General features: G+C 39.5%; 1 protein-coding gene across 1 annotated transcript in view; it reads left to right on the forward strand.

The window, feature by feature from the left end:
- Positions 1-12,520, forward strand: part of CPB2 (carboxypeptidase B2) — a 49,612-nt gene that overhangs the window by 2,266 nt on the left and 34,826 nt on the right. The window contains exon 2 of the mRNA XM_060079912.1: positions 11,108-11,183. Within this exon, the coding sequence (XP_059935895.1) occupies positions 11,108-11,183 (76 nt within the window). The remainder of the gene's footprint in view (positions 1-11,107; positions 11,184-12,520) is intronic.

Consider the following 12,520-nt stretch of genomic DNA (forward strand, 5'->3'; position numbering starts at 1 on the left):
GCAGCTTTGTGGGCAGATGCATATCTGATTCCTGGGTCCCATTCCTCCACTAGAAATAAAATCGCAAACTCTGCTTTCTGTGAGTAAAAATAATTCTTTTTTTTTTTTACCAAATGTTTCTGAGCATTGCCTTTCCACGAATTGCCTATTACCAAAGCTAAAAGAAAAATCTAGTTTTATTCAGGGCGACAGACTTTGATGAATTATTTCTGGGGGTAAAAAATATAACCCCTCCTAAAAAGAGCTAAGGGTCTGGCTTTTTTTTTTTTTTTTTTTTTTTTTGTGGTACGTGGGCCTCTCACTGTTGTGGCCTCTCCCCTTGTGGAGCACAGGCTCCGGATGCGCAGGGTCAGCGTCCATAGCTCACGGGCCCAGCCGCTCCGTGGCATGTGGGATCTTCCCAGACCGGGGCACGAACCCGTGTCCTCTGCATCGGCAGGCGGACTCTCAACCACTGCGCCACCAGGGAAGCCCCTGGCTTTTTTTAAAGCTGCTCTTTGTTACTGTTTTCTTGTCATGATCATTTTCCTAATAGCACTTTGTGTTCGGACAATCAATGGCTGATCTGCAGTGGCATTTTGATAAATCTCATCAGTAAAATGCTCTGGAATGAAAACAAAAAAAAAGTTTTAAAGGCATAAATACCATATGTCAAAGAGAAAGACAGCCAAAAAAAAAAAAAAAAAAAGAAGTCTCCATGTTCACTTGATTTTAAAGGCCAAACACTATAAAGGGTAAAAATAAAATACGAGCAAGAATCTTGTAAACAGTCATTAATTGCATTGTGCTCTGATTACCTAAGTGTGGCCAGTCAGCTGAGGCTATTTATTTGGAAAGAAGATGAAATAGGACGGAAAGAAGGAAAAGGAGTTGGAGGAGAGTGGAGGAGGCTTTTGAATTATTAATAGACCACAGGAAGAGTTCCTTTTGTTGACTTCATATACTGTCTGCCACCTGGAGACCAGCTTGTTCTCTTTCACTCAGCTCCTACTGATATATTACTTTCATCTTAGAGAACAGGGTACTAGTGGCTTTAAAATGCTGTAATGCTGGGCCTCCCTGGTGGCGCAGTGGTTGAGAGTCCGCCTGCCAATGCAGGGGATACGGGTTTGTGCCCCGGTCTGGGAGGATCCCATATGCCGCGGACCGGCTGGGCCTGTGAGCCATGGCCGCTGGGCCTGCGCATCCGGAGCCTGTGCTCCGCAACGGGAGAGGCCACAACAGTGAGAGGCCCGCATACTGCAAAAAAAAAAAAAAAAAAAAAATGCTGTAATGCATAAAACAAAACTGCAGCCTTGGGCTATATTCCATTGTTCAGAGCCATCTCACCAGCTTTTTAAATTCAAAAATAATCTTTCAGAGCTATGGCAAGTGTGAATCATCCCTGTAAACCATAGCAGGGAACAGACCTTGAGGACCATAATCATATTCTTAGAGGGGAAGCAGCTGAGGAAATGTTGCCTAAGTATTAAAAGCTCAGGAGCTGGAGAGTTGAGTTGAAACCTCAGGTCTGCTACTTGCGAGTCATGCGGTCTTGAACAATTTGAGCCCTCCTTGAGCCTCGTTTTACTTTTTGTGTAAAGTGACCTGTTATTTCACTGTGCTTGTATTTTTAACTTTATTTTTGGTGCAAGCCTTTTTTCTTCCTAAATGGTTATTGGTTACATCTGTAACTGTATCCCTTCAGAGTCATCATCAAAACACATCTTTACAAAACAGAAATAGATACAGATGTAGAAAACAAACTTATGGTGGGGGGGAAGGGGGGAGGTGTAAATTGGGAAATTGGGATTGACATATACACACTACTATACATAAAATAGATAATAAGGACCTACTGTATAGCACAAGGAAGTCTACTCAATACTCTGTAATGACCTATATGGAAAAAGAATCTAAAAAAGAGTGGCTATATGTATATATATAACTGATTCACTTTGCTGTACACCTGAAACTAACACAACATTGTAAATCAACTTTACTCCAATAAAAATGAAAACAAACACACAAAAAAACCCCACACCTTTATTTTTCATCTCCCATTGCCCCAATATATTCTATGTGGCAGAGTACTCTTTCCCTGCCCTTGCATGGAAAGTTAGAAAATTCTATGGCTTTTTAGCCCACTCTTAAATAGTTGGTAGTCCTTGGGTCATGTTGAAATGCAAACCTCAATTCAGAAACTAGACTGTCTACTCCAACCAAGGCATTATTCAAATATCTCAATCTTTGTAGGAAAACAACTCCTCACACCTCTCCACACACACACACACCTGACTCCTTTTCTCATTAGTCCTTTTCTTGGGTTTAACTTCTTAGAGATTTCTGAGATTCCCTTGCTGGGAAATTCTGCAGACCAGGATAGAGGCAGCTGTTTCTAGGTAGCCACTTGTGACTCCATCTTTCATTCGAAGAATTTTGCCTTCACCTCCAGGTTCTTGCTGCTGTGAGCGCTCCACCCCTTTAGGTGGCGCTATTGGACAGCATCTGAGCCATAACGAGTACATAACATGAAGTGCCTTTTCTTCTGATATTAATGGCTAACCTAGTCAACTGGAGGCCAGCCCATGCAGGTTTAGCTTTCTCAGGAGCAAGTCAGGCACCGGTGCTTGTGTCAGTTAAACTTGAGGGAACATGCTTTAGACTCACCCATCCTCCTCCCCTCTAGGCTGAGTTGAAGGAAGTAACATCCCCAAACTTCATCCCCTTTGGGAGAGTGGGGATTCACAGAATCGCAACAATTTGATGCAAAGAAATATACTCACAAATTCTCCCCCTGTCTCCCCTCTGACCACTTTTCACATCCTCTCTCTGACTTAAGGGGGCACGGAGCCAGGAAACTGATTGGAAAAAATGGTAAGCTCTGCATAAGGTAATCTTGTTACCGAATGAGATGTGAGCTCCCCCCCTCTTGGGGCCCCGGCTGAACCGAAGTCCCCCTGGCTGGGTCAGGGAGCTCTTTCCGGCTCAGGTTTGTGCTGCCAACGATGAAAGTGTTTGGTGCAAGCAAGACAGGCTTTTACTCAATGGCCAGAGAACGGAGAAGGGGAGCTCCTGCTCTAAAGGTATCTTCTCCCAGAAGGGAGGGCACTAAGGGAATTTTAAGGGTTAGCAGGCAGAGAGGTCATCAGGGCTCGAGGAAGGGGGCGGAGACTTCCAGGGGCAGCCAGGCATGCGCAGTCTTCCATGCTCCTTTGCACACGGCACAAACTGCCAGCAGAGTACAAATCCCCCCCTTAGGGCGGAGATATAAGCATGGTTATGAAGCAAAGCGCCTTCTCTGACACCTCCAGGTTTCATCTACGTAGGTGTGTTCCTGTGGTCAAGTCAGAGCCGGTTCGGGGCGGTTGACCGTTGTGTATCTCTCAAAGTACAGCTGCAAAACATCTCTGCCGAACACCAGGTACTTTTGAAACAAACACAGAGATAAGTCAGGTTCAGGAAACCAGTGACCTTTAGCCTATTTTGCCCTCTATCTAGGATCTAGCTAGTTCAGTCTGGTTTTGTTGTGGGCCTTTGCAGCATCCTGTTAATAAAACCCAACTAGCCTGTGTGGTTAAAACCAGTTTCTATGACTGGGCTTCATAGTCTCTGACTGACCCCATATCATTATTTGATTCTGTTGTGTTGGCACTTTTGTCAAACTTGAGATAGGAAGAGTCCAGCTCACCACAGTTTGAACTTGGACATACTAATATATTTTATGGTAAATTTATATCCCCATAATTGTACTCCTCCACATTTCCTAATTTATTTTTGTATTTCCTTAATTTTTTTTCTCCTTAAGAAAGAGACCCATTTAGATAACACATTTTTTACCTTTACATTTTCTTTCCCCTTCTGTTGACTAACTTTGTTACTTTCTTGTCTTCTAATACATTTGCAAAACGCCCAAGCATCTTATCTTATAGTCAACACAAAATTTCCTTTATGCGGAATTGAAATTCAGGCTCTATTTTTTTTAACTTTTTATTTTATATTGGAGTATAATTGATTAGCAGTGCTGTGTCAGTTTCAGGTGTACAGCAAAGTGATTCAGTTATACATGTATCTATTCTTTTTCAAATTCTTTTCCCATTTAGGTTGTTACATAATACTGAGCAGAGCTCCCTGTGCTATACAGCAGGTCCTTGTTGATTATCCTTTTTTTAAAAATAGATCTTTATTGGAGTATAATTGCTTCACAATACTGTGTTAGTTTCTGTGGCACAACAAAGCGAATCAGCCATATGCATACACTTGTCCCCATATCTCCTCCCTCTTGAGCCTCCCTCCCACCCTCCCTATCCCACCCCTCTAGGTCATCCCAAAGTACCGAGCCCATCTCCCTGTGCTGGGCTGCTGCTTCCCACCAGCCAACTATTTTACATTCCGTAGTGTGTATATGTCGATGCTACTCTCACTGCGCGCCAGCTTCGCCCTCCCACCCCATGTCATCCAGTCCATTCTCTGTGCCTACCTCTATGCCCTGCCACTAGGTTTATCAGTACCATTTTTTCTTTTTAGATTCCATATATATGCGTTAGCATATGGTATTTGTTTTTCTCTTTCTGACTTACTTCCCTCTGTATGACAGACTCTAGGTCCATCCACCTCACTACAAATAACTCAATTTCGTTTCTTTTTATGACTGAGTAATATTCCACTGTATATATGTGCCACATCTTCTTTATCCATTCATCTGTTGATGGACACGTAGATTGGTTCCATGTCCTGGCTATTGTAAATAGTGCTGCAGTGAACATTGTACATGTCTCTTTTTGAATTATGGTTTTCTCAGGGTATATGCCCAGTAGTGGGATTGCTGGGTCATATGGTAGTTCTATTTTTAGGTTTTTAAGGAACCTCCATACTGTTTTCCATAGTGGTTGTAGCAATTTACATTCCCACCAACAGTGCAGGAGGGTTCCCTTTTCAGCACACCCTTTCCAGCATTTATTGTTTCTAGCTTTTTAGATAATGGCCATTCTGACTGGTGTGAGGTGATACCTCATTGTAGTTTTGATTTACATTTCTATAATAATTAGTGATGTTGAGCATCTTTTCATGTGCCTGTTGGCCATCTGTATGTCTTCCTTGCTGAAATGTCTATTTAGGTCTTCTGCCCATTTTTTAACTGGGTTGTTTGTTTTTTTGATATTGAGCTCCATGAGCTGTTTGTATATTTTGGAGATTAATACTTTGTCTGTTGTTTCATTTGCAAATACTTTCTCCCATTCTGAGGGTTGTCTTTTTCTCTCGTTTATGGTTTCCTTTGCTGTGCAAAAGGTTTTAGATTTAATTAAGTCCCATTTGTTTATTTTTGCTTTTATTTCTGTTACTCTAGGAGGTGGATCAAAAAAGATCTTGCTGTGGTTTATGTCAAAGAGTGTTATTCCTATGTTTTCCTCTAAAAGTTTTATACTGTCTGGTCTTACATTTAAGGCTATATTTAATCCCTTTGGAGTTTACTTTTGTGTATGGTGTTAGGTAGCATTCTAATTTCGTTCTTTTACATGCAGCTGTCCAGTTTTCCCAGCACCACTTATTGAAGAGGCTGTTTTTTCTCCATTGTATGTTCTTGCCTCCTTTGTCATAAATTAGGTGCCCATATGTGGGTGGGTTTATCTCTGGGCATTCTATCCTGTACCATTGATCTATATTTCTGTTTTTGTGCCAGTACCACACTGTCTTGATTACAGTAACTTTGTGGTATAGTTTGAAGTCAGGGAGGCTGACTCCTCCAACTCCATTTTCTTTCTCAAGATTGCTTTGGCTGTTTGGGGTCTTTTGCATTTCCATACGAATTGTAAGATTTTTTGCTCTAATTCTGTGAAGAAATGCCATTGGTAGTTTGATAGGGATTGTATTGAATCTGTAGATTGCTTTGGGTGGTATAGTATAGTCATTTTCACAAAATTGATTCTTCCAGTCCAAGAACATGGTATATTTCTCCATCTGTTTATGTCATCTTTGATTTCTTTCATCAGTGTTTTATAGTTTTCTGAGTACAACTCTTTCGCCTCCTTAGGCAGGTTTATTCCTAGGTATTTTATTCTTTTTGTTGCAATGATAAGTGGAGTGTTTCCTTAATTTCTCTTTCTGACTTTTTCTTGTTGGTGTATAGGAATGCCAGAGATTTCTGTGCATTAATTTTGTATCCTGCAATTTTACCAAATTCATTGATAAGCTCTAGTAGTTTTCTGGTGGCATCTTTAGGACTTTCTACCAAATTCATTGATAAGCTCTAGTAGTTTTCTGGTGGCATCTTTAGGATTTTCTATGTATAGTATCATGTCATCGGCAAATAGTGACAGCTTTACTTCTTCTTTTCCAATTTGTATTCCTTTTCTTTCTTTTTCTTCTCTGATTGCTGTGGCTAGGACTTCCAAAACTATGTTGAATAAGAGTAGTGAGAGTGGACATCCTTGTCTTGTTCCTGATCCTAGTGGAAATGCTTTCAGTTTTTCACCATTGAGTATGATGCTTGCTGTGGGTTTGTCATATATGGCCTTATTATGTTGAGGTAGGTTCCCTCTATGCCCATTTTCTGGAGAGTTTTTATCATAAGTGGGTGTTGAATTTTGTCAAAAGCTTTTTCTGCATCTATTGAGATGATCATATGGGTTTTACTCCTTAATTTGTTAGTGTTCATTGATTTGCATATATTGTGTATATTGAAGAATCCTTGCATCCCTGGGATAAATCCCACTTGATCATGGTGTATGATCCTTTTAATGTGTTGTTGGATTCTGTTTGCTAGTATTTTGTTCAAGATTTTTGCATCTCTGTTCATCAGTGATATTGGTCTATAATTTTCTTTTTTTGTGATATCTTTTTCTGGTTTTGGTATCAGGGTGATGGTGGCTTCATAGAATGAATTTTGGAGTGTTTCTCTGTCAACAATTTTCTGGAAGAATTTGAGAATGATCGGTGTTAGCTCTTCTCTAAATGTTTGATAGAATTTGCCTGTGAAACCATCTGGTCCTGGACTTTTGTTTGTTGGCAAATTTTTAATTACAGTTTCAGTTTTGTTACTTGTGTTAGGTCTGTTCATATTTTCTAATTCTTCCTGGTTCAGTCTTGGAAAATAGTACCTTTCCAAGAATTTGTCCATTTCTTCACGGTTGTCCATTTTATTGGCATATAGTTGTTTATAGTAGTTTCTTATAATCCTTTGTATTTCTGCAGTGTCAGTTGTGATTTCTCATTTTTCATTTCTAATTTTATTGAGTTACATCCTCTCCCTTTTTTTCTTCATGAGTCTGGCTAAGGGTTTATCAATTTTATTTATCTTCTCAAAGAACCAGCTTTTAGTGTTATTGATCTTTGCTATTGTTTTCTTTGTTTCTATTTCATTTATTTCTATTCTGATCTTTATGATTTCTTTCCTTCTACTGACTTTGGGTTTTCTTTGTTCTTCTTTCTCTAGTTGTTTTAAGTATAGGGTAGATTGTTTATTTGAGATTTTTCTTGTTTCTTGAGGTGAGATTGAATTGCTATAAACTTCCCTCTTAGAACTGCTTTGCTGCGTCCCATAGGTTTTGGATCGTCATGTTTTCATTGTCATTTGTTTCTATGTATTTTTTGATTTCTTCTTTGATTTCTTCAGTGATCTCTTGGTTATTTAGTAGCACACTGTTTAGCCTCCATGTATTTGTGTTTTATACAGTTTTTCCCTGTAATTGATTTCCAACCTCATAGTGTTGTGGTCAGAAAAGATGCTTGATACAATTTCAGTTATCTTGAATTTTCTGAGGCTTGATTTGTGACCCAAGATGTGATCTATCCTGGAGAATATTCCATGTGCACTTGAGAAGAAAGTGTAATCTACTGTTTTTGGATGGAATGTCCTATAAATATCAATTAAATCTATCTGGTCTATTGTGTCATTTAAAGCTTGTGTTTCCTTTTTTATTTTCTGTTTGGATGATCTGTCCACTGGTGTAAGTGGGGTGTTAAAGACCCCTACTATTATTGTGTTACTGTTGATTTCCTCTTTTATAGCTGTTAGCAGTTGCCTTATTTATTGAGATGATCCTATGTTGGGTACATATATATTTATAATTGTTATATCTTCTTCTTGGATTGATCCCTTGATCATTAAGTAGTGTCCTTCCTTGTCTCTTGTAACATTCTTTATTTTAAAGTCTATTTTATCTGATATGAGTATTGCTACTCCAGCTTTCTTTTGATTTCCATTTGCATGGAATATCTTTTTCCATCCCCTCACTTTCAGTCTGTATGTGTCCCTAGGTCTGAAGTGGGTCTCTTGTAGACAGCATATAGATGGGTCTTGTTTTTGTATCCATTCAACAAGCCTGTGTCTTTTGGTTGGAGCATTTAATCCATTCACATTTAAGGTAATTATCAATATGTATGTTCCTATGACCATTTTCTTAATTGTTTTGGGTTTGTTTTTATATGTCCTTATCTTCTCTTGTGTTTCCCACTTAGAGAAGTTCCTTTAGCATTTGTTGTAGAGCTGGTTTGGTGGTGCTGAATTCTCTTAGCTTTTGCTTGTCTGTAAAGCTTCTGATTTCTCCATCGAATCTGAATGAGATCCTTGCTGGGTCGAGTAATCTTGGTTGTAGGTTCTTCCCTTTCATCACTTTAAGTATATCATGCCACTCCTTTCTGGCTTGTAGAGTTTCTGCTGAGAAATCCGCTGTTGACCTTATGGGAGTTCCCTTGTATGTTATTTGTCATTTTTCCCTTGCTGCTTTCAATAATTTTTCTTTGTCTTTAGTTTTTGCCAATTTGATTACTATGTGTCTCGGCATGTTTCTCCTTGGGTTTATCCTGTATTGGACTCTCTGTGCTTCCTAGACTTGGGTGGTTATTTCCGTTCCCATATTAGGGAAGTTTTCGACTATAATCTCTTCAAAGGTTTTCTCGTGTCCTTTCTCTCTCTCTTCTCCTTCTGGGACCCCTATAGTACGAATGTTGTTGCATTTAATGTTGTCCCAGAGGTCTCTTAGGCTGTCTTCATTTCTTTTCATTCTTTTTTCTTTATTCTGTTCCACAGCAGTGAATTCCACCATTCTGTCTTCCAGGTCACTTATCTGTTCTTCTGCCTCAGTTATTCTGCTATTGATTCCTTCTAGTGTATTTTCCGTTTCAGTTATTGTATTGTTCATCTCTGTTTGTTTGTTCTTTAATTCTTCTAGGTCTTTGTTAAACATGTCTTGCATCTTCTCGATCTTTGCCTCCATTCTTTTTCCGAGGTTCTGGATCATCTTCACTATCGTTATTCTGAATTCTTTTTCTGGAAGGTTGTCTATCTCCACTTCATTTAGTTGTTTTTATGGGGTTTTATCTTGTCCGTTCATCTGGGACATAGCCCTCTGCCTTTTCATCTTGTCTGTCTTTCTGTGAATGTGGTTTTTGTTCCACAGGCTGCAGGATTGTAGTTCTTCTTGCTTCTGCTGTCTGGTCTCTCATGGATGAGGCTGTTTTCTCCTTCTTTTAACACTTATAAGTTTCCTTTTGCTTCCGAACTTATTTTTTTACAAAAATGGGATAATATTTCTTACAATTATCCACTCACTTCTTGCTTCTTTCTCTTAATGAATCATGTAAATCTCCCCCAAGTTAACTATTTTAACTAACTCTTTCTTTATAATGGCTACAAAACATTCTAGAATGTGGAGACATCACCAACATTCAACAATTCTGTTACTGATAAGCGCTCATGTGGTTCCCAGTTATTGTTACTATGGATCATCTTGTGATACATATCCTTGGACATATGTCATTTATCACTGGTTGAATAGTTTACGCTTAACTGTAGCAGTGATTGGCACCAAATCTCTGAATCTATTGTTTCTGGGAGCTCCTCTTTCTCTTTTTTGATAATCAAGTCTCCATAGGCTTATTTCCAGAGTTTAGAATCTTTTAATCAGGCTTTCCAAAATAAACTATCCTCCACTCTGGCATCAAAATTATTCTTGTAAATCACAAGTCAAATGATGTCACTTTCTTAACTCCTAATCGCCTGCTAGATAAAGGCCAAATTTCTCAGCGTGCATTGGAAAACTTCTCTAGGGGAGAACTAACATAAGTTTCCAAACTCACTTCTATCATTCTTCTCTTGCCCTAAACACCTAAATCCTACACTTGGCAAAAATAAACAGCTTGCCCTTTCCCCAACAATGCCCTTTTGTCTCTTGCCAGTCTGCCATTACACTGCTTCCTTACCCAGTTACCTCTTCCATGAAGCCTTTGCTCATAATGACAAGCAGAAATTATCATAACCTTTTGTCTTCTGGAGTTCTCAGTACATGTTTTTGTTTTATTTTTTTTATTTTTATTTTTTTTAATTTTATTTATTTTTGCTGTGTTGGGTCTTCGTTTCTGTGCAAGGGCTTTCTCCAGTTGCGGCAAGTGGGGGCCACTCCTCATCGCGGCACACGGGCCTCTCACTATCGCGGCCTCTCCCGTTGCGGAGCACAGGCTCCAGACGCGCAGGCTCAGTCGTTGTGGCTCACGGGGCCAGTTGCTCTGCGGCATGTGGGATCTTCCCAGACCAGGTCTTGAACCCGTGTCCCCTGCACTGGCAGGCAGATTCTCAACCACTGCGCCACCAGGGAAGCCCTGTTTTATTTTTTAAATAAAATTTTATTTGAAATATTTTTAGATGTACAGAAAGGTTGCAAAGATATTACAGAGAGTTTCTCTATACCATGCACCCAGTTTCACCTGTTGTTAGCATTTTATATTATCATGGTATATTTGTCAAAAGCAAGAAACCAACATTGGCACACTACTCTTAACAAAACTGCAGGCTTTCTATAGATTACACCAGTTTTTCCACGATTCTGTTCCAAGACCCAATCCAGGATACAGTGTTTCATCATATTGCAGATGTTCAATTTCTTGAGTGACATTGTTTTATATACATTGTCCAGTGTTTTATTTGTTTCAAGCAGGAGCGTAAACTTGGTCCCTGTTTCTCCATCTTGACTGGAAGCAAAATCTAAGGTTATTTTAAAATCTGTGGTGAGATCCTCTTTTCTTTCAACATTTTGTTTCCTTTTTACAATTTCCTAGAAGCACCTCCCAATATAATTTATCTTATTTTCACTTTTTATTTAAGATCAAAATCCTGTTTTATTTTTTCCCCCAGTGGCCAGGTTTTATCTGCTCTTCCTAGAACCTCCAGGCAAGTTCAAATTCTGCAGAATACTACTACAACATATGAGGTAACTTCTCCCTCATTTATCTTCTTATTGTTTATATTTTATACAAGTCTGGTGTGCCATGTTCTCTCCTATATGTCGTCTGACTTATATACAGCTGGTGTAAACCTCTTCCTTGTAGCCTTCTCCTCCTTCCCATAATCACATGATTTTACTGGTTCCCCAAGTCAAACTTTCTTCATTTATGCTATTGGCTTTTCAGTGAATTACATGACAGTACCTAGGCATTGAAAGTGTGAACTTACTGGTTCATTCCTGGGTTTCGGCACCAAAAAATAAAAGGGGAGGGGGAGTACTTACAAAAATGCTACAGTAACAGAAATCCAATAGATCTTTGTTTAAAAAACAATAATACTTAACCAAGGTGTAAGCAGCAAAAACACAAAGGAAAATTTATTGAAATTGTCATGCCTGGGACTCAACTCCCCAGAAAATAGAAAACTGATACCTTACAAAATATCCTGATAGAATATTGATGGCTCCATGGTTGCTGGGTTAGGGCTCTCTGAGAAGCAGAGGTCAAAACTATATTAGAGATGTGAGAGACTTGTTATGGGGGCTGCTTGTGAAGGATGAAGAGGAGGGAGCTGGAGGTGGCAGGGAGTACCCACAGACCATCAGGCAGCTCTGACATGTGTGCAAGGAGGGCTGTGCGTGGACAACCTCTAGACCACAGGGCAGTCCCAATGAAGGTTTGGCTGGACCATGATAAGTCCTTAAGCCGAAGACATCTGTAAGAGGAAACCCTAATCTAGCAGGAATGGGGCTGCAATAATACACCCGCAATGCTCTGTCATTGGCTGGCTGCAGCCCTGGAGAAGCCAGGGGGGAATCAAGAGGGACAACAGCGGGGAAGGTTAGTGAACTAAGCCTCTCCCAACAGAAGAGCTGCCCGGCGCGTCCTCACAGCCACCACACCGTGGACAGAGGAAATACTGCCAGAGGAAGCATCTGAGATTCAGGACTTAGATCTTGTTCTGCCACTTCTTGGCGTGTGATTTTAGGCAACTTAGCTTCGAGCCTTAATTTCTTCATCTGAACAATGAAAATAATAACACCTGCTTAGTTTATGGCAAGATGTTGTTATAATGATCAAAGGCAATGAGTGTGAAAGTGCTTTAAAAAAAGCTCAGTAAAATAGAAAAAAAATGTAAATATTATGTATGGGAATACATTTCCCAAAGGCAATTAGATTAAAGAAAAGGAACACTAACATCATAATAGTATCAAGGATATGGAATTTTTATTAAAGAAAAGCAACATTTAATCAACTTTCTTTCTAGACAAACTTTCATTTCTCTTTAAACATTTGACATACACATCCAGTTCTACAGTTGGGC

This window comes from Mesoplodon densirostris, chromosome 17 (genome assembly GCF_025265405.1).
Source record: "Mesoplodon densirostris isolate mMesDen1 chromosome 17, mMesDen1 primary haplotype, whole genome shotgun sequence".
Lineage (NCBI taxonomy): Eukaryota > Metazoa > Chordata > Mammalia > Artiodactyla > Ziphiidae > Mesoplodon > Mesoplodon densirostris.